The sequence below is a fragment of the Calonectris borealis genome, chromosome 11, assembly GCF_964195595.1.
Source record: "Calonectris borealis chromosome 11, bCalBor7.hap1.2, whole genome shotgun sequence".
Taxonomy (NCBI): domain Eukaryota; kingdom Metazoa; phylum Chordata; class Aves; order Procellariiformes; family Procellariidae; genus Calonectris; species Calonectris borealis.
This window is the reverse complement of record NC_134322.1, coordinates 13,513,735-13,540,995: the sequence shown is the minus strand read 5'-3', so window position 1 is coordinate 13,540,995 and position 27,261 is coordinate 13,513,735. Positions and strand designations below refer to the sequence as shown.

Genomic DNA, 27,261 nt, shown 5'->3' with positions numbered 1-27,261 from the left:
ATTCACTCTAAGATTATTTACCTTCAGCACAGACAGAAGGAGGCGCTTTGAATTCTGTGACAGTGAAGTCCTTGATTTTGGGCTGCAGAAAAGCTTCTGGGAGTTTTTGTATTGATTTAAAAGAAAGAACAGGTGAGGACCTGGTTGGTTCATTTTGCAAATGTTGAAAAAAATATTTAAAAGGAGTTTCCTGTCATATTTGAAAGCTGGTAAAACTAGGTTTGTATGACCTTTTGGCAGGTTTCTTCATGATGGTCAGATCCCTGACATTACGATTGCTTCATCCTTTCTTTGTTTCATAACATGCTTTCCCACCTCTGTTCTTTTTGGTTGATTTCATTCATCTTAGCGATCAGAAAAGTGTTTGTAGCTTGAGTTCCCTGCGGTTGATGAAAATACTACACTATATCTTGTCATTTACCCCAAGGTGCCAGAAGATTAAGGAGTTTCTGAACCATTTGGTGTTCTAGGTGTCCTTGACTGGGGGAGTGGAAGAGAACCTCAGGAATGAAACCTCACTTTTCTGCTCCCTTCAGGACTTTCACATAAAAGAGGAAAAGACAGGGTGTTCTGTGTTGCAGATCTTGCACATTTCTAATGAATCTTGAGATGCTTTTTATCTTGTTGGCTCTTTATAGAAAAAAATCCTGAAGAAAATCTGCATTTCTGTGTGACTATTCCTGCTAAGGGCTGTCCTTCTAGCCCTTGCCCTTGCATGAGGTTATTTACAAATGTGAAGCAACTAACAAGATTAACTGGTTGACACAGGTTTCTCAGAAATCTTCTCCAGCCTTGGAGCCTTTTTTTTATTGCACATTCGTGCTACTGGAATATGGAGTTGCTGCAGACATGAGTTTTGAAAAAGCTGAGGGGAATCATTGATCTCATTCTTGACTTTTCTTAGGATGATGATTTTCCAGTATATGCTTCCAACGCCTCTTCCACAGAAAAATTATTCTTCCAGTATTTTTCCTTCTATTGTAAGTTCCTAGATCTGAAATGTTCCTGTCATTAAGCCTGTCTTTTCAGAAAACTTTTGTAACTGTAGCAGATTCCTGTACTGAGTAATGTTTTTCCTCTATTTGAGGAACGGAGCTATACAGTTAGATAGAAGTCAGACGATGAAATGTGCTTCATTACAGAAGGCATTACTTAAAAGGATAAAGCATATTCTCTACCTTTGCTAAAGTACTGTTATTCAGTGATTAAATGCTAACTGCAAACATGTCTTGATAGTAGCTGATTACCCTCTTAAACTAGTAGAGGAACTCAATTTAGCTGCTCAATGCCGCTGTCCTCAGATTATCATCGTATTAAGGAATTTCAAGGAATAAAAACAATTTTATACATCAGAGATGAGACATTCAGGCTTTCCTGTTGGAGGCCAGCTTGAGGTCAAAATGTTGGCTCTGTAAAAGTAGAATTTTTATTCCTTTGATGTTTCCTTGAGCAGATCACTGCATTATCTGAACTGTTTTCAAAAGAGGAACTCTAAGACTAGGTGAACCTGCCCAGAATTCATGCTGGTTTGGTCAATCACATCTTCTCCCTTTAGTTCCCACCTAGTAGAAAGCAAACTTCTGTACAGATTTCATTTCACAAGTAGGGGCCTTCACCTGGTATCTAATTCTTTTTCATACCCATTCCTTTTAGTTGCTGCTTTCATCCTAGTGATAATGAAGCTCATAGACTAAATAAAGTGAAACCTACCAAAGCAAGTTCATGCTCTTGTGCACCTTTTAGATTGGTTATTACTTTGGAATTTTCTCCTAGTGTTTTGGAAGGTGCTTTGAGTGGACTACTTCATCTTAAAAGACATCAGAATGGTCCTTGAACTCAAGTATTTTCAACAATGCTTCTATCAGTAATAATGCACTCTGAATTGATTCAACCAACTAGTGTGTACAAAAATGAATTTTTAACACAGCATACTGAATACTTCCTTCCTCTCATTTCAGATTTGGGCTTGATAAAGCATCGCTGGGCACACTGCTAATTGAAAATGCCTTATATCATGGTCGTAACTACCTCTTTTCTAACTCGAAGACGTATTTCAACGTAGCAGTGGATGAGAAGGGTCTTTGGATTATATATGCCTCAAGCACTGATGAAAATATAATAGTAGCACATATTGATGAAGAAACATTTTCAGTCATTCGGCATATCAATACTACATATCCTAAGTCCAAGGCTGGCAACGCATTCATAGCATGTGGCATTATGTATGTTACTGATACTAAAGATATGACAGTAAGTTTTGCTTTTGATTTATTGAAAGAGAAGCAGATTGATGCAAGGTTTGAGTTACGGTCTTCGCAGTCTGTTCTTGCTATGCTTTCATACAGTCTAAGAGATAAGAATTTGTATACGTGGGAGAATGGGAGCTTAATGGTATACCCTGTACATTTTGGCAGATGAATATATTTTAAAATGTCATGTACGGGAGCCACGTTTGACTAAATAGATTATTTAAAGCTATATGATATACACATGGGGGTCTCTTCACTTGGTATAATTTTCTGTTCACTGATGGTGGCTTGTGAGTGTGCATAAAAGGGAAATTAGGCACCTTTGTATAAACACACTTCAATTCTATAGGCCAGTCTCGTCTTTTTAAAAGACTAGCTGTTCAGTATTGCAGCTGGCACACAGTTAGCACAGACTTGCTTTTGTTTTTCCCCTGTTTCCAGCTGATAATTATATCTAATGTACATTGATTATTCCATAGTCATGTGCTCAGCAGAGACTATTTATAACTTTCAGTTGCAATCATCTTATCTGCAATAATTTTCTAGTCAGTGATTATGGTCTAGTATAAATGTCTATATAAGGAACTTCTGTGCACAAATACCTTTTTCACTTAATACTTTCCACTGATTCTCTGTGAACATTTTTTTGGGGCAAAGATATACAGCTGTTAAAAATAATGGGGATGGAAATAGTTGTTTAAATAGAAAAAAAGCAGAAAGCATCAAATTTGACAAGTCCAGTCAACTGTTACATATTCAAAAGCAAATTCCAGCCCAAGTACAAGGAAAATGGGAATAATTGCATTATTAAATATTGAATATACATTAAATTGTGTTTAGTAAATGGAGCGTGGGAAGAAAAGTAACGAGGTATAAAATTGAAGAAAAGATGTAAAATTTATGATTAAAATTCCCTTTTTAACAGTGTTTGAGTTGCTTGTGTTGCTGCAGACCCTTCCTTGCCTCTCACTGCCATGTAAACTATACCACTGTAACTTGCTTATAACTATACTTAATTATAGAAAGGTATATTTCTAAAAAAAATTTTCCCCGCATTCATCTGTACAAATGAAATCATAAAATGAAGGGTATATTTTTTTGCTGCTATTCTTAGAAAAATAAAATAGCTGGAGCAGGAATGCATGTGTTCATCATAGTGCACAGTGACTTAATTTGTTGTTAATCTTAATTCAGAGATTGCCCACTAACATTCAAACATTTGAGAGCTAGAGGTGAGAAATAATAGGAACTCTCTGATTTTAATTTTCTTCTGGTATTTCATATTTCTAAATTTAACATTGAAACATAAATCCCTACTATTGCTTTGTGTATCTAAATTAAAAACTCACATTCTGAGAATGTGTGATTTCTACCTGAATTTCTAAGCTGCCTGTGTATATTGGTAAAGTTCACGGAGCTCGTACAAATATTTAGAAGCAACGTATCACTTAAACCTGAACTGCACTGAGCTGTTTAATACCTATGTGACACCCAGGCACCATCAAAGGGATCAATGACTTTGGGAATGTCTGTGCCTGCAGAACCTTGTCTAGCAAATGTGCTATAGCTAAGCTTCAGCGTGTGATACAGCGATGGTTGGGCCTTGGCTGCATCCTCGCTTCTCAGCATACTTGCTGGTTTAACTAAAGCCAGGATTCAGGCCTTGTATGCTAAGGAGAGAGATGCAGAGGGAAACAAAAAAGCATAATTAATACTTTGAACTAGTATACACATCAAAACTCATATACCAAGACTTCTATCTATACCTATAAAGAGCGCAGAACTTCACAGGCCAGAACTACGGTTTTGTGTATGTGGGCTTCTTTTGATTTTTGTGGGATGTGGGGTTTTTTTTTTTGGTTGGTAGGTTTTGAGGGTTTGTTGTTGTTGTTGTGTTGTTGGTTTTTTAAAAAATTGAATTATGGTACTAATAAAGTAGACTTTTTGGCTAAAAAAAAAAAAAAAAAAGGTCAGCAATATACTTGGACAAATACAGTTCAAGCCAGACGTGACAATTTCTAGATAATGTGCCTATCTTAAATCATGTTAAATTTCTGACTGTCATTGTTGAACCACTCAGATCAACCTCTTGAAGAAGGAGGGCCAGCAAATTCTGCCTCTCAGTGACAGAACCAGGCTGTGTTTCTTGCAGCTGCCTTTGTTGGAGATGATGAACTAAATTCTGTTAACCTTGTGCTTTTCTAGGACAGCTGAAAATAAAATGCAAACAGCTAATCCTTTTTATCTCAGTACAGTCAGAGGTCAAGTTAAAGCTAGCTCAGGCACGATCCAGTCAATCTACTGGAGCTTTAGTTAAACCTATTAAAGTATAAGGAAGAGTTCTGGACTGGCCTGTTCCATGAAATAAAAGAAATTTATTTAACTTACAAAGGGAAAACTAAACAATGACATTTACTCTTCTTTCTTTTCATACTTCCCATACTTCACAGCCTGCAATTTAAAATCACCTTTGGAGAAAGGTGCTTTTTATTCTAGTATATTTTACAATACAGCACAGACATCAAAATTTTCATCAGAGGAATAAGACAGTTTGTTAACATTTAAATATGCAGACATCCGTTCCAGTCCCTTAAGAACATGTTTTTTGTTTACAACAGAAAAATACATCTGACAACAGCAGCTAGTTATATTACAAGCAAACAATATTGAACTCTGCATAGTTTATACAATATACTGTGGTAATAATTTAATTACCGGTTTTATCCACTATTTACTAGCTGGCCACATAAAGCCTGACATTCATCTGAAATGTGGCGTTATACGTTCTATTGGTATTCTCTTAACAGCTTCATTTAATGAAGTATTTTCTGGACAAATGAATTTCAAAACTGAAAGCTGACTAGAATCATGGATGTCTTCACTACAAACATTTAGTGCTTACAATACATTCCTAAAATAAAGGCAGGTGTCCAATAGAAAACATAGCTGTCAGAAAGAAAGGAAAATAGTGTGCAAATTAAAAAACATCGCATTTCAAAATGTGTTGATGTGCAAGTTACAGTATCAACTGTGTATTAATACTAACTGGGAAAAAAAATCTCAGCATAAAATGATATGTCTCACAGTACGTTCTTGATTGCACATGTTCCACGGCATTTGCATCCATTACACTTTCTTGCAAAAATCAAATACACTGAGGACCCCTAATTAAAACTAAACTATTTTACAATGAGAAGTTGTACACATGCTTCAATTAGTGGGAAAAACTGGAATAAAAGTAATCAGAATCACATCAGAAATGCTTACTGACTTGTAGAGCCACAGTGCTTGTTAAGTGCTGACAATTGTCAGAATCTTTACAATACACTTACTAAATGCAGCTTGTGGGTTACTGAGCAATAACCCCACGTATGACTGGCTGTACTGTGTTTAATTCTTTGCTTTTACAATACAGTACATGCATTTCCACCCCAGTGATCCTTATGGACACACTCAAAATATATGTATTGTAAAAGTTGTGGTTTGTTTTTTTTTTTTAAAATCTTTTTCGCCGTAATACTTAATGCTGCAGTAACTGCTTTGAAAGGAAACAGAATATTTCCTTTCCACAGTGCATATCACTGTGTTTTTAGCTACTTAAAGGGACATTATATAAAAACCAGGATTAGCTCACATAACACTACAGAATGTCAAAAATGCCTGAAGGTACATTGAAAGCATTGGGAAGAACCCTCATTTTCAGCGTGCCATCTGCTCCACAGGAGAAGATACGATTGCCTTGCACAGTTTCAATCTGGGTGACACCAGCACCAATATTTCTGAAAATGGACTGCTTAGCATGTTCATTTTTAAATGAATGAATTAAATTATAGCCAGTCAGTCTCCACACCTGTATCAAAAGAATGACAAATGACAAAAGGAGATTAAAATTAGGATTTGTATTTTTTTCCCTAATGTTTCAGGCTGTTCTAAACCCTATTCAGCAAAGATAAAGGGTATTTTTTGTTGTCTATTAGCAACAATTACAACAAGTCCAAGAGTCTTGAGAGGCTCCTGATGAAGCATAAGGCAAGACAGAGTAAGGCCACCTTAATGTGGACCAGCTGGTTACTCAGCAGGGTGAAGCTACCCTGTGTTACCTGATCAGTAGTGCCCCTCCCAGCTTCCCCCCATGAAAGCTGCAGAAATGGACAGGTTGCGCTTCTATCCAAGATGTCTATTGTCAGCTTTCCAGCAGCTGGAAATGCTTTTCTGCTAAGGAATGCTGCACAGAGTAAGCTGCATAATTAATAAGCATGCAGAGTAGTAGCACAGCTGTCTGAGCTGTCTGTTGTGTCCTAAGTTGCAGGAGTCATCATCAATACCAGGCCACGAAGTGTGTGGAGGCACAGAAAGCACCTATTAAACAGTATGTAGTCCAGCTAAAAGGAAAGAAACTGTTCTTCTTCTCTTTACCATGTTCTTGTATTTCCTTCCTTTAGTATTCAAGAAATAAGCCCTTTAAAACAGGGACTGTATTTCTGGTTTGGGTTTTTGTTGTTGTTGCTACATCTCAGTAGCTGTCTGGGGCTACAGCATTAAGAGAAAAAAAAGAACTTGGTGTTACAGAAACTTTACACAATGTTGAAGCTACTGAGCGCCCCTTGTATTACAAAGGGAAATATTCAAAGGCAAAACCAGAACATTTTTGAGAGAGAAGAATAAAGCTAAGATTTCAGAATCATGCACTTTGCTTTATCCACTTAAACTTCAGTCACACAACTTTAAAAAGACTATTTAATCTTCTTTAACGGAGGACAAAACCTACTTGCTTTAGAAGGATGTTAGCATATTTAAGTTTACATTATAAATGTTAAGGCAAGCATCCTGTGTATCAAATGTAGGTTTGGGTTTTTTGGGTTTGTTTTTGTTTTGTTACCGCATTCATCTGGCTACTTACAGTATGCTGATCAACATATGTCAACACACTACTTCAGCTAAATACTCTCCTATACAACTCGGCTCCTTCGATACCTTACCTTCATGTTACCTTCTGCTGAGCCTGTAACAAAATAGTCCTCAGAGGGATCCAGTGCAAGGGCCTTAACAGCTGACTCATGTGCTTGGAAGGTGTAAAGGATTTGCCTCTGTCTGATGTCAAAGATGCAGACGTATCCCTTCCTACCTCCAGAAATTAGCAGTTGATGTTTTGGTGCATACTGAAGTACTGTGGCACCATGATCATGACAAGTGAAGGCTGAAGAAGGAGGATGTCAGAATTTAATAGACTTGAAACTGTAAGTAGCTTTCGATCTTAAAATGCATTTCTTCTATAAATTGTTATCTGAGTATTTTCTACCATGACAGATACCTTCCTTTATATGGGTAATGTCAACTTTTTGCTCTTATAAGAGCCATATAGATCTAATGCACAAGAAAGCATGATATGCAGTCTAATTTATTTTAGAATACAGACACATACCTGAATTTAAAAAATTGAGAAATTCACTATATTAAGTTCAATTAAATTCCTGAGTTTAAAAAAAAAGTATAGCTGAACTAGAAAATTAAAGTAAATATTAATTACCTTATAGATATGTATTATTATATTCTAATTTCCTAACCTATTTTTCATAGGAGCCCTGACGCAATTTCTTTAAAATCAGGCTAAACTTCTGTGCAATCTGCTACTTTTAAAATATAAATCTCAGAATGCACCTATTGCTTATTCAGGTACTGCGGTTGTTTGCCCATGTTTATGATGGTGGAATTTGCTCTTTTAAAAGCCCAGGATATTATATTTGGATTTGTACGTATTTTTCTTTCGTAGTGCAACATGATAGAATTTTGCTTTAGTTCGTTATGCAAAGATGAAATTATTGAACTTGGTCAAATAGACAGAAACATCTTTTCAAGAATCCAGTCCAAGTGCTGAAAGACAAGGACAGTAGACAGGAGGAGTTGCTTCTACTATTAACCTACAGTTGGCTTTTCCTCTATGCTTCAACAGAGTACTGGATATATTAATTAAGTGCCAGTTTAAGTTAAAGCCTGCATACACGTAAGAGTTCCATAATGCAGCCTTAATTAGTCAGCTGTTAATTTTTTTTTCAGAACTGTATTCAGGTATTTCAGACTTTATTAATACTGTTACAAAACCAGCTTTGTGTGTGACCTTCTTTCTTCATGCTTCTCTATATAGAGCAAATTAACATCATGCTAGAGACTATATAGTACCTTTCTGGTGCATGCATTAATGTGCAAGGTATACTTAGACCAGCTCCCCAGTGCAAATTTTTCCCCTTGCCCCAAATGCACACACAGGCTATATTTCCTGTAGAAGTAGAGGTTTAATTTTCACTGCAGTACTTACCATGTATAAGACTGTTACCAGATGAAACCAAAGTGTCCCAGAGGCACACGTTTCTGACGGGGGGGGGAAAAAAAGTTGTTATGGCCTGTTGCTAAGTGATTCATGTGGTGACATGACTCAGAAAGTGTTCACATTTTATGTCAAAGCCTAGAAGGTAGAACTGAACTAGGAGCGCTTGACTCTCTGCAGTCATTGGAGAGCATATGTAGAGAGTTAAGAGATTTAATTTTTTCTATGCTCTTTTATGCTTCTTAGTGGAACTATATGTTCTACTTTTAATGTGTACTAATCCTAGGTTGTACCAAGAAATTATAGAAGTTGTTCTTTTCAGGGAAAAAGAATTATCTTGCCTTTGCTGAACGTATTTCTCCCCCCAGCAAACAGCATCATGTCAAACTAGTTGCATTTGGAATACACCTTGAAAAAACTGGTTAACTGTTGACCACTCCTCACAAAAACTAAATTTGGGAAAGAAGCAACTGAAGGAATGATGTTCAAAGAAATCATCTGGCAAATTCAAGCTGTAACAAAGCTTAGAACACTGAGCCTTAAAATGTCAGCCACTCATCAATGCACAAGAGCTAGCAAGTTAATGGAGATGAATAGGTAGCTTTGCTGAAATTCCTTGTTGTTTCTTTAAACACACCTGTTATCATTGGACTGTCCCGATGTAGCAACTAGACTTGAAGAGGTTATAAAGGCAAAGTCACTTGTGGTTTTACTGTGGCACTGCCAACTCTATTAAAAACAAAACAAACAAAAAAGATGCAATCTTACCAGTCGTAGTCTGCATCAAAAGTTACTATCAGTCTGATGTCACTGATTGCATAACACAAGCTGTCTTTTAAACAAAGTTTAAAAACTGATGGGCAATGCAGTTTGAAACCACAGAGAATAGAGCAATGGATTAAAAATCCAGAGTAAAATAAACAGATATCAAAATAAGTGAACTATAACAAATCCACAATGTAGTGTATCACAATAGCCTGAATTTCAAATTAAGCACAGTCTTCATATACTGTTAAGAAGCAGTGAAAAGAATTGAAAAGTGTATTTTTACTAAGTCTTGGGGTTGTAAAGTCATTACTGTCAGCTCTGATTTTTAATTTAATCAAGGGTAATGCTGAAGTAGTATTTGTAATTACATTGCAAACTTATGGTTATTGTACAATTAGTTTTCCAAAGACGTATCATTGAAACTCTACAGTTGTTTCGGTAAAGTATGCCAATTAAAACGCAGCAAAATCAAAAATGTCTCAGTGAAACTCTTATGCTCTTAGCCTGTCTGAAGTCTTATCTTTCCTCTATAAAAAGAAAAAAGTAAAAAAAAGAAAATTTCTGTTTACTTACCAGATAGGGCTTAGGATTTGAGGTGGTTTGGTTTACTTGCCAAATACTTAGAAATCCTTCACCATCAGCAACACCACACTGCAAGGAACAAACTGCATTTATTAGTATAACATACTGGTTACTGGATGCTTACTTCATGACAGTAAACAGCTGACTTCAGGGAAAAAAACACCTATAACACCAAACCATTGCCTGCAGATTAAATATCAACAGCAATGATTGTCAGGTACAAGTTTAGAAGCCAAGCGAGTTCAGTGCTGATTGTTTAATGATTATTTAATGATTGATGCTCTTCTACATACCTCTTTTCTGGAAATGGAGGCTTTTTAAGTGTGGAAGCTTATCTTTCAAATCCTAATGCTAAACCTTACAGAGGCATCATTACTCTACTTGAAAATTCTTAGTAAAGTAAGATGCATGACAGTATGCCGTAAAAGCATGATAAAAACAATTATGGAAGGACTGTACTATATCATGAACGGTAAAATGACTGAGTTATATTTGTTAACCAAAACGTGTAACAATTAATACTGTATATTCTACACAGCATATTCTATACCTATAAGTATTTTATAAAATATTTTTAGAAATATTTAGAATTATTTTCTGTATTTTCTCCTTTTAGTCAGGTTTTATGAGTCCTGCCTGAGTGACCTCCATGTGAAGCAGTGGGGACAACTAGTACATCTTAATTTCTTACTTAAAATTGATTCCCGTGTGATGTTAAGATTGCAATATCTCAAGACATAATCAAAACACTAATTTTTAAAGAGTTTAAATGAGATTTTATGCTACCTGGAAATAGCTATGCTGGGAGATACTTTACATTTCCAGCTATTTCTAAATGTTGAGCTTTGCTGTTTTTTAGCTATCTTATGGTCATGCCCAAACTCCTTTAATTCACTTTGTATAACTTTTAACTATAATGAAGTTGAACAGTTTGTCAGTAAAATGCAGACGAGACCTGCTAAAATAACAGAATGGGCGTGAAAAAACGAAGAGGTGGGTATTCATCCCAATTTCTTTCTTTGTCCACTCTGTTTTCTGCATCTCATACACCTCACAGAGTAATTTCTGGCCAAAGTGTATGACTCTCTTGTACTCTCTTTTTGCTCTCCACTGTACAGGAGTATACTTACATTCTTCAACTAACAGGCTGTATTACATATATCTTCTAGGTAATGCATAATGTCAAAACTTTATCTTGGCCAGAATGCAAAGTGTGAAGCTCTTCTTGAAGACCCGTGCCTAGACTGATACAAGTTTGCTTCTACAAAATAAGTAAGCTTAATATTTTTTTTTAAATGTTTCATTTAAAAAGGTCACCACATGGGAACACAGATTTCAGAACAGGTAGAACAAAAAGTCTGAAAATGCGGCAAATGTGATACGGGATAGCAGTGTGAAGCTGACAGAAGAGAAAAGAGAATAAGGGTCAGTGTTTATTACAAAGCTTCCATATGCAGCCAAAATGAATGATATGATACTGCTTATGCCATTGTTCTAGGACATCTTAACAGTTTTTGTGTGTCACCAGTTAAAACTTTTAGAGGTTGCAGCACAACCAAATGTCTCGTTATGAATAAAAAAAAAAAAAGGAGAAAATCCTAAATGTTGTACTTGCCTTATTGCCCTGGGAATTGAAATACATTCTTGTAACCCTGGCATTCCCAGCCTGCCGAAAGCATACCAATTGCTGTGGCCTTGTCCACTCAAACATTCGAACACTACCATCTTGTGCTCCTGTAAGATCTAAGATTAAAAGATACATGTTCATTAATACTACAGTATTTTATAGAAAATTATCTACTCTGTACTAGTAGGTGTGATTCACTTACAATACTGATGGACTGGATGTGAAGCCATTCTCTTGACGTTATTCAGATTTCTTTTAATGAGCTTCATATAAAACAAATAAAAATTAAAATAATTTTGAAAAAAAGACACAAACACAGTCTTCAATTTTGTTTATACTACTACACAGTGACTGTCCCCCAGTTAAAAAAAACCTGTTAAGCTAACATTATTTGCATATAATTGTTTAGTTGCAGTATAGTAATTAAAGCCTGTTTACAACAGCTTTTTTAGACATGAAAGTTCAAATAGTATTAATAACATCTTCTATTATACAAAGAACTTAAGCACATGCTGATGTATATGCTTTTGGTATTAGTCCCAATGCAAGAATTTAAAGTTTGGGATTGTTCTGGTTTTAGTTAGCTTTTTTTGTTTGTTTGTTTGTTTTGTTTTGTCCACAGAAACTCCAGGTCCTACCTCAAAGTTCCCATAAAAAAGAGAAAAACCTGATTGTCCCATTATTTTCTATGTCACAATAATTCTATGCCACAATATACAAGAAAATGCTTAGTTTGGCTTTCTTTTTGGCCAGGTCTTGGTCATTGTAGGCCTTTTATGTCAACATTGATTTAACAGTATGATGACTAATGCACACTAGGTCTCTCTACTAAATAATACACTAAAAAAAGTATCAGTCTCCTGAGCTGCGCACAACAAAAGTACTTACCACGCCAGCTCCAGTGCTAGTTTGACCACTGCCTAACCATGGCATAGATGAAGATGGTTGTATCTGATTCACTCCAAAAGATGGTGCAGTTGACTGAGTTAGTGTTGTGGTAGAACCACGAAAGTCAATATCATCAGAACTGTAAAAGAACAGCGTGTTCTGCTTTAAACAAATGCTTCTTTGCTACCAATGCTGTTTGCTTATCTCATTGTCAAGAGCCTAATGGCAGTGGGTAGAGGAAGTGATTATAACGAGACTACAAATTGATAATTCCTGCACGTACATTGTACAAACGTTTTCCACGTGCTCCAAAGCTATCGGTGTTTAATCTCAACAGATGATCCTAACTGTGGTAGACAGATGTTGAGAATGTAAGCTCTCTTGAGAAGAATATTGTTGGAATATTCCTGACCTGCGTGTCTATGTGTATATTTGTTCTGTGCAATGGAGCGTGGTACAGATGAGTGCTTGCTGCAGCTGATACATTCACAGTTCCCAGCACAATAATGGAGGAGACAGTATTTCAGGCTGTTGCATTATACCACTAGCATCAGCTACCACAACTAGCCTCAATACTGCAATGATGCAACTGCAGTGTTTCTAAGGTAGCACTTCTTTTATTAGCTTATGCACCATGGGATTTTACTTCACTGTGCAGTGCAGACATGCCCAAAATACTCAAACCCCTCAAAACTTTAGTTTCTCCATGTGTAAAACAAAGATAGTAATTATTTTTTTGCCTTCCCTCACTCCTTTTTAAAGCAACCTGAAACCTACTGAAGAAGAGTAATTAACTTTTTTTTTCTATGATCCGCTTGCGCTTACTATGCAGCCTCACAGTAAACCAATACTCTTAATATAACCACAAAGAAACAATCCTACCTTTTAGACTCTCTGTCATATTCTTCCCCAATCCATATAAATGACTGAGCAGCCAGTAGAGCTGAAATATCAAGTTCTTGAACATCATGTGTAGATGCCAAAACAATTTCATTGCTGTTTGCCTATGCAGCACAAATAGAAAATTTACACTAACTATAATTAAGATGTTTTTATTACACTTCATGTAGTATTTGAGGCTTACCTTATTAACTGCAAATGCCATTATCATATCTGATTCTTTGTGAATGATTTTTGCTTTTCCTCCAGGGTAGCCAAGATCTGCTTCAACCTACAAAACATTTATAAGAAATTTCAATTAGCACGAAAATCCATTTTGTTGTGGTACATTCAGACTGCAAAAATCTATACAAAATTCATGCAAGAAAAGTTCAGTGGCCTCAGCATTGTTTAGGAAGCTAAACTTTAGACTTCTCATACTCTTTAGTGTTCTAGAAACCAAAAGTTATATTTGAGTGTAAGAAACACAAAGTTGTGTGTGCAACACTATTTACAAGGTGTTCACTCATCCCAATTATCAGGACATCCAAAGCTAATTCACTGATTAAAAGCCTGCCACACAGACTACACAGAACATATAGCTTCTGTTAGTCACATTAGAGAAAGAAAAGCCAGTTCCACAGAACTTTTAAGAATGTGCTAGAGGTTTGGGAGAAGGGATACTACCTTGGTTTTGTGATCTTCTGCTACGCAGTTTTGTTTGACCTGCTCCACACGATCTTCTACAGACTACATAACATCACACAGTCACAAACACAAAACACATGCACAAACAAATATAAAAAAAGAATGAAACATTCCAAACTAGATTTTAAAGGCCACTCTGTCAGTAAATGATGACAAATGTATTTTTAACTTTTTATAAAAGGCACAGAAACTAAGACAGGAATCTAAACAAATTCACTTAAAATGTAATGCCTTTTAGATGAACACAAAATGTATGATATAGTAAATAAATGGAGGAGTAATACACACACAAACTCCATACTTACAGGAATTCTTAAAGATATTAAATAGTATACTTATTTCCCATGGTACTTATGTGTTGGTTTAAATTTTCAGTTAGAACTCATTACAGTTGTAACTGGTACAATTCGTAAAGCCCCATATTATATATTACTAAATAATATTACTTTTATATGTATATATTACTCATGCATATATACATATACACAAAGTAATAGCTCATTTAAATTTCTTCTTCAATATGACGCACAAAAAATATTATATGAATACTCAAATTTATTTATGTATTACCGTTATCACAAATGTTCTCTGTCTTTATTAGGATAGTGTTCAAATACATAAAGGTAAGGTGAGATACGCCTTGTCTAAAAATATTTGGTTCAGTTGATATTTCAATAAACAACATGACAGTCATGTTGATTTTAAAAAAAAATCCAAACACTGTTAAATGAAAGAAAGGAAATTGAAATGCCAACGAAAAAATGGAAAGGAAAATCAAAGGAAATACTGAAGAGACTGAGGAACAGTTATAATTAAGTTTTCTTTAAAAAAAAAAATTACATCCTTTGTTTACCTCACTTTGCTTTCTTTTCTTTGTGAATATGTATCTTATGAAAGTCTCCTGAAGAAGTTCTTGCTTCACAAGAAAATGCCAGAGTCTTTTTGCTGGAAGAGCTGAATAATCCTTTGATCTGGATAAAACAGAAGAAGGCAAAAAAACCAAAACAAACAAACAAACACAAAACGAAAAAGCTTCAATGTAATTAAAGGCGGACAAAAAAAAAATAAAATCTAAAGAAAGACTCTGAATGTCTTTAGATGAAATTCCAATTTGAAGAAAAAAAAAAAACAACCAAAGTTTAAGCTCTAATTTGTTCAAGGCAAATATCAAGAGATCTTTTTTCTTGCATTTTTTTCAAATCCACATATTGTTACTAACTTCCAAGTACTACCATTTAATCTGCTGACTTGCATTTTATGTCTATATTTGCACTCTACTAAAACTGCTTTTGCTGGAATTATGCTGGCCCTACAGAATTTCCTTATGTATTTCTTTCAGTATCCAAACGAATTTACAAATATTTAGCTCATATATGAGCCAAATAAAATTCACTGTTTCAGATTTGAGGACAAATATTTCTAAAGAAGCAGTGCATGTTTATAAGAATATTGTAATAAAATCCTATAGCAGTATCACCCATGCAAATCCAAAGTCATATATTATGAGCAAACCTAAAGTTGTATCTTAGTATATTGAGAAAAGCAAGCTATTTTTGAGTTGAAAACATGGTTCACTATCTGCATTTAAAGATACCTTGCAAGCATGACATTGGTCTAAACACAGGAGGATTGGCTTTACAAGGACTGTACTACAACTTTCTTTCTCTCCTCCTCCTGACATCTGCATGTATTATATAACTTTCTTCTTTTGCTGCTGAGGTAGGGTGGGAGACAGCTGCTATTGGAGGAATAGTAAAAGAGGTTGAATAGGGTCTTCCCAGCAGCAGCCGTTGCCCTTGATTTGTAGTCCTCCAAGCTCCACTCTTTCCTCCTTATTTTCCTTTCTTGCTGCAGTTGTGAAAGGGGCAGCAGAATAAGTAAAGGCTGCTGCAGGAGACAGCTGCATAAGAAGGAACAAAGGGTCGTGCGAAAGTGGTTTCTATAAAGCATTGGCTAGAACTAAGATCTAGCCAACCTTCATCTGGCTGTTTCACTTTAGGTGGAAATACTCTTTAGTATTTCTATGATCAAAGAATGCATTTTTGCTAGGAAAAAAATACTTACTTGAATGGTGTGTTTTCGGGTTCAATCATTGCTTTATTGCGGAGAATAGCTGGTCCTGCACCTACAACAAGGTCACTAGGATAAGTACTGATGTAGTTTGGTGGTGGGCCTTCAAACTGGTCCATTCTGTCTTGAAGAATCTGTTCCCAGTGTTCCAAATTTTTTATTACAGCAATGCCCAATGGTGATGTTACAGGCAGATCTAAACAGAAATATTAATAAAGTAAGTCTCAGAGGAAAAAAAATTATCATTTAAGTTACAGTGTGTATAAAAACCAGAGTAATACAATCATTCAAAAAAAAAAATCTTGAAAGGAAATGTACTTGTTGGCAATTGTAAAAAATAATGTATTAAATTATTTAAATTTAAAAACGAAAATTAAAAAGCAAAGTCTGACAGAAAGCCACTTACACAGAAAACTAAAATGTAAAGCAGAATTTAACGTACCAGTGAATTCCAGTCCAGCAATGGGAAAGAAGTTCTTAACATTGTGCAGAACTAATTTTACCATTGTCAGATGCAGAAGAGCCCAGCTGTATAAAAAAGAATAGATTTAGTTGTGTTAAAACAACATTAACAGAGTTATCTGCAGAATATTTTTCTCCTTCTACCAAATACACAGATTAGAAAAACAGTGTAGATGGTTCACTGAGGTTTACCAGACACATAGAGAAAGCTACTTACGTATCAACTATGCAACATAAGGGTGCCTCTGAGGGCACCTCGCTGTAACAGATAGTATCCCGTTCTCTCTTTTACAAATCCCAGATTACTGTCCTCTTCCCCCAGATAAAAAAGCATGCATGTGTGAGCCTCTGCAAGACTAAGAATTAAGTACAAGCCCCCTGAAACACCTCCTGAAATTCTCCATGAAATCACAATGAATACAGACAAGACAAGTTACTTGAGTTTGGCATTCATGGCAGAAGCTTTCACACTGAAAATCTCACAGATATTAAAGATACAAATCCTATACAGTATAGCTGTAAGGACTAATAAGAGACTAGAAGAACACATAAAAGAGCCATCATTTTTCTCCATTATTATAATGCCGAGGTTATCCACTTTATTTCATTTTATCTTGCAACATTTTCCTTTTTAAGTGTTCTATTTAATCTGCCCCTCATTAAAAAAAACTAAAGATCATGCTTGAATCAGTAGCCTAAAACATCATTCTAGAACTGGCATTGTGGTAACTCATGTTCTTTGTGTCTTAAAAATGAAGATGGGGGGGTTTATTTCTTCCCCCCCCCCCCCCCTCCAGAAAAGGCAAACCACGCAGCTTTAACTTCCTAATCCCGTTTTTTCAGGCAAGTAAATGGGGAAGCTACTGTGATGAGAATTTGTCACTTCTGTAATCCCATTGCCACAGATAAGTCTATCCACAGTACTAAAATTATCTGACTTAAACTGGATGGCGCAAAGGACCTGTATTTTCTTTAATTTGGAAGCAAAGGTAAGCACATGACATAATTATACTAAAATAGTGGCAATTTCTGCTAACCTGTAAGAATTGGCATCTTTATGTTCCTGGATCTGTACATCAGAGAGGAAAGCATCATCCTCTTCCTCATCACTGTGAATGCTTTCATCGGAATCATATATAACACCGCTGTCTGATAAAGGAAGAAATGGCTGCAACACAAAATAAAAGTCTGGTATAAAAGCAATTTTCTGATCTCCTAATATTCAACTCTTTAGTTATCACTGTCATAGAGTTTAAATGACAACAGCTTAACCTATAAATAAGTTTCCCTAAAACATAAACAAGTAACAAGGGGCAAAGTGTTAATCTCTCATTGGCAAGAGACATGTTTTCAAAGTTAAGTAATAGACTTGTAGGTTCTTCATCTTTCATTACGAGGATGATATTCTGCAGCTTACTATGAAGAACACTCAAAATTTTCACATTATTTTTGTCCTTTAAAACTTAACAGAGATGAAATATGCTTTTATGAACTGTAACTTACATTTGCCATTTTAAATTACCTTTGCCATAAAATAGTCCCACATGCTGAGTTCTGGAGGGATAAACTTTTCTTTGTAAGAGGGTCTTTCTGCAGGTACAGGTGGTGGTACAGTGCTATCTTTTACTGGTCTTCCTGGCACTAGCATTCTCATATTAAACCGACGGCGATGTTTATCCATTTCTTCTGATGGAAGAGGTGGTGCTAAATTCAGGTAATTTGAAAAGCTGGTATTAATATTGCATCCTTAGAAATGGCTGTATTTTATAATTGAAGCAACTAAACCCATTTGACGGTTGGACTTGATGATCTTAGAGGTCTTTTCCAACCTTAATGATTCTATGATTAATGATTCTATGTTATTGGTACTAATTTCTACTGATTCAGAAATCAAAGCCGGCCTAAATAAAGTAAGTGTAATCATACAAAAAGTTCACTTATGATAAATTCAATAACTGTGGCTTCTATACTTTGGATATATAATGAGAAATACATTTTATTATCTGGATTAAGTTCTCAGGAGATGTAGCTTTTAAGTAAAAAGCTTTTAGCCGAAAAATTTCTCAAGAAAGAAATTAAGAAATTTTATTGAGAAATAAAAGTAATATATAAAATTTCACTAAACTGTAAAATGCACAAGTAGCAGTAGTTATTCAAAATATAAGCCAAAGAACTCTTAAGATAGCGAAGAAAATTTGAATATAGACAGGCTTTTTGACAACTGAAGTCTATTTTAAAGTATTATGATTTAACATGTCTTAATAGTTATCAAAATATTAATGTGGAATTTGTTTTTCAAAGTGTTATTGGCCAGGCAACACTGAAGATCACACTTACTTTATTACAAAGGAGCTAGATTTTTTTTTTTTTTTAAAAAAAAGCCACTACTAGCATTCACTTACACTGCAAGTTTTTACAAACCTTCATTACTATCCTCTGAAACATCAGAAGCTGTAGCAGCTTGTAGGTTAAAGGAAAACAGAATACATCTCAAATGAAGACATGACTTTATAGAAGTTATTTATATTAACATCTTGTGAAAATAACTGCCCTAAATGAGTTTAAGTTATTCCATGAATGACAAATATCTGTTGTGCATACTTATAATGGTGCATTGCCTTATTACTGTTTTGTTTTATATTTCAGATATGGAACATCTAATTTTTGCATAAGTTTCAGGCCTATCATTGTTTTGAAAGGCTACGTGACATGATTTTCAGTATTGTTGCAGTGTGAAGTCTATGACAAATGGTTGTATTTGCCTCTGTCTCCAGAGCCTTAATTCAATCTCCACTTTCGCTTTTCCTCATGCAGTATGTTAAGACATGCTCATCTGTCTTTGTGAAATTCCTGGTTTTATTTAGATCTTACATATGTATGAACTATTTTTCTGACAGATGAAGTTGATATTTCTTCTCTGTGGTCTTGCGCAAGGTGAAATCGTATCTTGCAAGAGAAATTGGTTTCAGAAATACTGTTTCCAAGTCACTGCAGTCATTAAACAATAATACTCATCTCTCATATACAGAAAACCATAGGTATTAACACCGATTTATACCATCTGTTTTTTTCACTAAAAAATAATGACTGAAAGTCCTAAAAAGTGTTACAAGTAAGCATCTAATAGTAATATTAGCAATATAATAACTGTACAGTTTTTATGGTAAATTCAAAATGTGCTGGATGCCATTACAAAGGACAACTGCAAGACTAACATTTTTTCTGCTTTTTCATTAATATAACAGTTTTCTTGCCAGTAGATACTTAAGTTCTGTTACTTGGTTTTTGTCTTTAAAAGGAAGGAAATCTCTCCTACGAGGTTACTAAAAGGTATAAAATGCAAATCATTAGCATGACCTTTAGAGAACCAAGTACCTGGAATATTTTCTGACTGCCTTCGAGGTTTTACAAGAAGTTTTACTCCTCCGCCAAAAACAGCAGCCCACATTCGACTGTTCAAAGGGTGGGCTGCTAGTCGAAATAATTCATTACATGAATTGGTTGCAAGGGCATGTATAAGGAGACTCAGGTAGACAGCTACAACAGCTTCACAAAGTAGGATATTTAACTTTGGTTGATCTTCATCCTGAGCTGAACTTAAGAGATTTATAAGTGAACTCACACCTGCAAAGAGAATAGAGGAAAAGTTCTATGTTAAATGAGTAGGAGCACAAATGGAAAAAACGGAAATGTTTCATCTCTACATTTTATGTTAAACATAAACCAATAGCGACATGATACTTTTATTCAGATGAAACATACTATTAATATTTTTCTTAAAATCATAAAGATCAATATTAAAAAAAGCTTTCTTGGGTCTGGGACTTTTGCGTTGTACCTCTCTGCAAATACTATGGGTAGTTCAGCTTGCCTATGAAATTCCTGCACTGTTTCCACAGTTGACCTCAAAATACTAAATTTATGCTTGTACACTGGGAATAGTTGTTTTGATACCTATACCAAATAAAGCATAGATGTAAGACAGTACTGTAGAAACAGAAAATATCTAACAGAAATAGCTTTGCTAGGGGGTGAGGCAGACTGGAGGAAAACATTTTAGGATGACAAATTACCAGGTTATTGAGTTTATCCTAAAGATCGTGGTCTCTTCTTTAAGCAAGATGTTTGCCATATAGAAAGTTTATTTTTATTTGTTTTGATATGTAAAAAAGTTAAAGGCTGTTATTAATTTGAGAACTGAATCAGAAACACTTATCCATCATTGATCATCCATCATTTCATCCATCACATTACAGGACAGTTAAATAATTCTGAAATGTGGAGCTGGTCCAGTGGTGCTAAAAGTAACCTTATTTTGTCTCACCAGGCCACTGAGCAGGAGATGAGTTTGGAGTTGCATGCTCTTCAATACTTTCTGTCCTCAGTCTACGTCGATCACTCAAAAGCAGTCCTTGATAAACCATGCCTGTAAACTGATTCGCTTCTGTTTGGCTGCTAAATAGAAATTAATTTTTTTCTGTTAAGAAAGGATTTTAGAGTATTTTTGTAATACAGTATAGTATATATACATGCTTCTCATTTTAACCAGAAAATGCAACATTTAAAATTCTGTAAGACTAAGTCAAGAATTTTATAATTTCACAGTATACAAAATACATTTTTTATTAAAACTTGAAATGTTTCCATGTGGCATTATCAATTTTAATATGTTATGTGTGTAGCTCCAGATATGAAAAAGGCTTTTTCAAAAATTTTAATAACATATTTGTTCTGAAGAATTTTTTTAATGTTGTTACAGCATTCTCTTCCAGTTCCAGTTTGGAATATAAACTGCCTGAAACCTAACTTCAGTTAGGCTCAAATGTTTCCCCTGCACCCCCATTCAGCAATGAAATGTGCTGTGGAAAACAGCATTCAAATATTTTTCAGAAGCATCCCAAGTGAGAGACACCAGATTTTCCTATTATGTATTGGAAAAAATCTGAATGATTGGTGTTGTTTTACCTGTGTAAAACTTATCTGGCATATCAAAGCTAGCAATGTGCAAACTGTATAAGTATCTATATCCATACACAGATATTTAATCCCTTTTTTAGACACATGCATGAAGAATTTCCATTTTGGATACACAAAGTATACTCCACATATAGGACTGTAAGAAAACTTCCATTTTTACCTGTAGCTGTGACTATCACATAGTGCTTGATAAATGGATGCAGAAAGTGAAGCTGCTAAAGAATGAAGTGTGTACACCTAAAATAAAAAGAGCCAATAAGCTATACATAAGTTTTATATAAACGATGAGTAAACTACAATTCTTTCTAAACAGCACTGGAAATGTTTTATGCAGGAATGTCCTAGTTTTAAACCAAGTGGAGGAAATAGTAACTGAATGTTAGTTTAAGTTTACAATATAGTACTTTGAAAATCACAACTGCTTGTTCAAGATCATTTGATTGCAGTCAAAACCTTCTAATATTATGTCAAGATAATTAACTTTATTCTAACATAGAACTGCCACAATGAGTGAGTATACTTGAAGGAGTGATTAAGTATGTCCTGTTATGATAATGAATTTGAGGGAATGGTTCCTGGAAGCCATATTATATAACATTGCAGTTCAATGTAGTAGTAGTTGCTCAATATGCATAAAATACAAAAGTTTGTGTAATCATTGTATGATTGCTTTATCTATAATCTCTTTTTTACCTCAGTTATGTACTTATAAATTTCCAGAAGCCTCCAGGAGTAACAAGAATAATACTCCGTTATTGCCTCATAATGCAACAGAAACACTCCAGTTCTTAAACAGGATTTCTTGGAAAGTCTGATGAAATCCACAATGTGAAGAAAATGGTACTGTCAAACCGTTAAAAATGTAAAACTTTTTTAAACCCACCCTGTGTTCATTTCCATCTTTTCCTACATCTTTCCATTTAATCAAATGCTAGACCTTAGATTAAAGCTATGAATTATCTAAATAGTTGTTTTGCAGCTAGGAAGTGTTAGCTCTTCTTTCTGAATTCTCTTTTAAAAGAAAACGCATGTGAAGTATGAGTTTTTAGAGTAAGAAAGATGCTTGCTGTAGCATAATGCAGGATGGAAAAGGAGTCAACTGATGTAAGAGAGAAAATGAGATGTAAGTGAGCTTGGGTTACAGTTTTAGAAACTTAACTGCCTTGCAGTGAGACAACCCATTTAGTTTCCTAATTTTTCCCTACTTTCATTTAGTCAACAGAAATTCAAATTAATTTAATGAATATGAATACTGATCTAAGTATACAAAATAATGACTTAGTTTCTTACTAATTAACTGTGTCATAGTCTCAGGCTCTTTGACTTCCCCCCTCCCCCCAATCACTGAATCTGAACAGAATTTATTCACCCCCCGACTATGAAGTCAGACAAAGTAATTCACCACAATTCCTTAAAAAACAGTACACTTGAGGAAATTTGTGTTACAGTAAGGTTTATAATATCTATATTAATAGAAAGTTATAATGTAACTTACAGTCTCCCATCTCTACTTTCATTAATCTCCCTACAGGATTTGACCAAAATGATAAGAATTAGTTAACTTACATGATCATGTTGTTTTAAGAGCCAAGAATTCAGTGTTTTAGTGAACATTCACATTTGGAATAGTTTCCTGAGAATGACCAGAATTTGGATTAAAGCGAACTAACCTGATTCAAAAAGATGTCAGAAAGCACGTGGTTAACTAGCATTTTCAGTTCACCAGACTTAAGGGAGAAGGTCAGTATTGTGAAAGGGTAAGTGTTGAAAAGTTAACTCAAACACCACATTTTATTTTTCGCATGCTCACTCCCCATTTTATAAAAAAACATTTAGCATTTCCTGAAAGCTTTTAATTACCTTGACATCTTCAATATTAGGATGTGGTGGTGATTTCATCTGCACAATAGTGTAAAGAATATCATGGATGTGGTTGTTTAAATACAGCACAGGATTAGCTATCACAGTTTTTGTGGATGCTATGCTTGCAGAAAGCAACGGTAGTGTTGTGGGTAACGGAAGTGGAGACTGAAGTTGTTTTACAGTAGTTTCCTGTTTAAAAGAAAAGATTGTATTTAAAATTATTGCGTTGAGAAAAAAAGCTTAAAAAAATGATAATTTTACATCTTAAATGTTTTTCCAGGGTTATTTATCCTCTTCCACTGCTGTCTACTCAGTACAGACAAGGTTTTACTGTGACTGACGTCAAAAGTAAGTTATTTACTGTAATAACATGGATCAGACCTGATAGCCAAGTTTGCTGGAACACTTTCTGATTTAGTGCAGGAAGAGTAGTTTTATGCAGTTTATTAGGAAGTGTTGAGATTATCTAGTAAGAAATACTAATTAAAAATGCACTTGCAGTAGCATAAGTTAACATAATACTCACTGGTCTGAGTTTAATAACAAAAGTCAAATTTGCACTAATCTGAGTTTCTCAAGTGGAAACAAACAGAATTTTTTTTTTATTCTTAGAAGTATGTACTAAGCCTAGTACCACCAAAACAGTTGTCTACTGCTTCTATTTGAAATGTGAGAAATCCTAGGACTAGAGCAAGTTAAATGACTTGCCCAGTATCAGATTATCTGCTGTAGCTCAGGTTAGACATTAGCATTTGCTGGAAAATACCTCTTTTTGTACGAAATAAATGTAGAAAATGCCATAATATAGTAAAAGGGACCACTACCCTGTCTGATTTGGTATTATTTGTTGAGCCTTGCAGCTAAGATCCCATTCCTTGCATGATTTGCAGAGGTGTAGGGAATGAGATTTTGTCATATTTCAGCAACTGTGAATTTAATTTATTATATAGGTACCCAGAATATTGTGATCAGAATTATAATTTCATTGGAACACATATATAATGCTGCAGCTATAATATAAACAGCAGCATTTATATTCCATAATTATAGGTAGCCTAATCCTCAGTATCATATAACAGATTCTTAAGAACCAAATGATCAGGATGTGTAAAAGCAGCACACTTAAATACCAAGTTCTTTCTCCAACAACACTAAAATGATCTTGACCATTAGACTTGCAGAACATAAGAAGCACTTATCTAGGCACAAACTTAAGCATTTGACAAAACTGACAGTCCAGAACTGTTCACACTTGTGAATAGAAATTAGTTGAATTTGTTTTACCTGCTGTGACTCTTGCAGCAAGAACTTCAGCTCCATTCTTACAGATGCTAAACCACCACCTTGTGCCCCATGAAGACTACAATAACTTAGAAAAACTCTTAGAAGAGCTTGGTTCTTCTGCAGCCACCACTTTCGCCTTTCAGCATGTTCTCGTTTTGCTTGTAACCTACGTCTTTCTATCTGGTGCCGTTCATACGAACCAATGTCTGGCTTATCCATAATATCGTCGTGATCAAGTAGATCCCCATTTACTTTGGTATATGTTTTACAATAGTCTTTGCCCTCTGCGTCATGGTTGCATATTTCATGCATAGCAGCAATCTCTTTTTCAAGCCAGTTGTACAGCTGAAATCTGAGCTTTCCTCCATCTACTTCATAACCTGTGGCTAAAGTCCTCAGTTCAGTCATAAGGATCTTCAAACAGGCTCTGAACTTCAGTTGTTCAGCAATAACATCAACCTCAGTGTCTCCTGCATCAGAAATCTCCCCTTGTGGTGTTTGTGGGATGTTGGTGTCTGAGGGTCTCTCATCATCATCTCCATTCTTAGAATCAGATTTTGCGTTTTTCATCATTATACCAACATCCTTGTCCTCTTCGTCTGACCCATTTTTGTCTTCACCCCAATCAAGAGTAAGGGGCTCATCATCAAATTTTACTGCTGGTTGACTCCAGTCAAATTGTGCTGAAGATTCAACAGTATTCTCCAAAGCAAAGGAAGTTGAAATTGGCTTTGACCAGTCTATATGACCACTTCCAGCACCATCCCTTAGCGCTTTGGAATCTGAAACACCAGCCTGTATTGGAGGACTAGATGAATCTTTCTCTGCAGCTACAGTAGACTTTTTTCTTACTTTTGGAATTTTGGAAAGCACTTCAAGAGCTAGTACAGGGCAGCCCACTTTAAAATGAGCATTTGCAGTAGTGAAGAATAATTTTCTTTCTATAAGATTAATTTTATCAACAAAGCTTTTCTCAGTTTTTAAACCTAAGGTGGCCAAAGTCCCTTCTGGTGAGCTGAAGTATCTTCGGATGAGCAAAGGGTGGGTCCGAAGATAATTGTAAAAACTGAATACCACAGGATTGCACGACTTGACGATAACTAAGGAATTAAACAGATATGACATCTATCTGTTAAAAATGGTATTATTCTGTTTTGCAGTATTTCCTGCATTACAGAGATTTGTCAAAACACAAAAACAAAGACAGTTTTGGGCCTAGTTGCCAAAACAAAATGAAAGAATTACTTATTCCCCACAAAAAGATTAAAGGTGTGAGCTGGATGAGTAGAAAGACACTAAATTCTCTCATTTGCCTCACTGTTATATTCCACTCAGCTAAGCCTAAAAAAAGCTGAGATGATCAGCCAGGTAGAGATTTTCCCAAGGGAAGGAATATGCCACAGAAACCTGTGTAGCCACCTGTCACTTAAATTAATCTCAGAAGAGACAGGACAGAAAATCCTGCTAGAACACTGCTAATTCCTAGAAGCAAGAATGAGAATTTAAGTCCATTGGAATAAAGACTAGCCAGCATTCAGTAGTTTAGAGGTATTGTAGGGAAGTACCAAACAACGAAGGCCCTTCCAAGCTTATCTAACAGCAGAACTAAGTTTGGTATTGGGGGGTTGGAGACAAGTCCTTGGAAGAAATTGGAAAAAGGTTTTTTTTTTTTTTTTTAAGAAGAGGTAGAAATTGTGCGGGCCAGTACATAAGCCAGTTAATGATTTCAGCATAATGGCATCTCAGGAGAAGGGACTGCATACATATACAGAAGTATTTCTCCTTCTCTACTTTGTCTTAATAAGTTTGTCCCATCAGACTAATGCTTTTCCCTTACCTGGATTTTCATCATCATCTTTAGGTGTTTGTTCCAATAATGTGTCCAGTGCTCTACTGTAATCTTTCATTATCCAGTATGCAATGCTTCTCAGAAATGGATCAGAATGCAATTTAGTACAGCTGAACCCAGCTCCATCCTTACGGCAACCCAAAATCTTTTCATAAAGAATGGAGGTATATGTGACAGAGGTTTCAAACTCTGATTCATATAAACGAGCAATAACCATAGCCAACTGGATGTCTTCCATTTTCTCAAGGCACACCTACAATAAGAAGTGGCAGGAAAAGGCTGCTTTAAGAGGTAAAGGTAGTTCTTTAAAATAACAATGAAGTGAATAGTAATACATGTTTACAGAACAGGTAATTTTTTTCTCATCATATCTGTTCTTTAAAGTATATATTCATCCTTGGGTCAAAAACGTGGTAAGTGATATATATCTAAGTAACATATTTTCTTCCGTGTTTGGAAAGAGGTGTACTTTCTTCTATTTCAGAAATTATGATATGCATAGCAGTACATCAGCATGCCAAAAATTAATATGGCAGAAGTAAAGATAAAGGTGTTCATTTTTATTCTACCTAGTAGAATAAATGTCACTTCCAACTTTAATGTTAATACATCACTGGTAAGATATTCTTTACACTGTCTCATCTGCAGAATTACATCTCTGAGGAAAATTCTTTACGTTCTCAGGTAAAGACAAACACACTGCATATAAATAAGCAGGATAACTAAAGGTTCT

General features: G+C 35.2%; 2 protein-coding genes across 6 annotated transcripts in view; one reads left to right on the top strand and one right to left on the bottom strand.

Annotated features, from left to right (window-relative positions):
* Window positions 1–3,174, top strand: part of GLDN (gliomedin) — a 133,694-nt gene extending 130,520 nt beyond the window's left edge. The window contains exon 10 of the mRNA XM_075160070.1: window positions 1,959–3,174. Within this exon, the coding sequence (XP_075016171.1) occupies window positions 1,959–2,418 (460 nt within the window). The 3' untranslated portion in view covers window positions 2,419–3,174. The remainder of the gene's footprint in view (window positions 1–1,958) is intronic.
* A 1,430-nt stretch (window positions 3,175–4,604) lies between these two features.
* Window positions 4,605–27,261, bottom strand: part of DMXL2 (Dmx like 2) — a 57,062-nt gene continuing 34,405 nt past the window's right edge. For 4 of the 5 annotated variants that reach the window (XM_075160059.1, XM_075160058.1, XM_075160057.1 and 1 more), the window contains 22 exons: window positions 26,517–26,781; window positions 24,680–25,779; window positions 23,393–23,584; window positions 21,693–21,769; window positions 20,880–21,010; window positions 19,931–20,179; window positions 18,078–18,259; window positions 17,593–17,723; window positions 16,536–16,621; window positions 16,088–16,289; window positions 14,877–14,994; window positions 14,003–14,065; window positions 13,521–13,607; window positions 13,319–13,440; window positions 12,437–12,575; window positions 11,751–11,811; window positions 11,537–11,664; window positions 9,913–9,990; window positions 9,209–9,300; window positions 8,563–8,615; window positions 7,229–7,446; window positions 4,605–6,099 (listed from right to left, as the gene is read on the bottom strand). In XM_075160059.1, the coding sequence (XP_075016160.1) occupies window positions 5,890–6,099; window positions 7,229–7,446; window positions 8,563–8,615; window positions 9,209–9,300; window positions 9,913–9,990; window positions 11,537–11,664; window positions 11,751–11,811; window positions 12,437–12,575; window positions 13,319–13,440; window positions 13,521–13,607; window positions 14,003–14,065; window positions 14,877–14,994; window positions 16,088–16,289; window positions 16,536–16,621; window positions 17,593–17,723; window positions 18,078–18,259; window positions 19,931–20,179; window positions 20,880–21,010; window positions 21,693–21,769; window positions 23,393–23,584; window positions 24,680–25,779; window positions 26,517–26,781 (3,984 nt within the window). In that variant the 3' untranslated portion in view covers window positions 4,605–5,889. The remainder of the gene's footprint in view (window positions 6,100–7,228; window positions 7,447–8,562; window positions 8,616–9,208; window positions 9,301–9,912; window positions 9,991–11,536; window positions 11,665–11,750; window positions 11,812–12,436; window positions 12,576–13,318; window positions 13,441–13,520; window positions 13,608–14,002; window positions 14,066–14,876; window positions 14,995–16,087; window positions 16,290–16,535; window positions 16,622–17,592; window positions 17,724–18,077; window positions 18,260–19,930; window positions 20,180–20,879; window positions 21,011–21,692; window positions 21,770–23,392; window positions 23,585–24,679; window positions 25,780–26,516; window positions 26,782–27,261) is intronic. The other variant, XR_012675228.1, reaches the window with a different exon arrangement.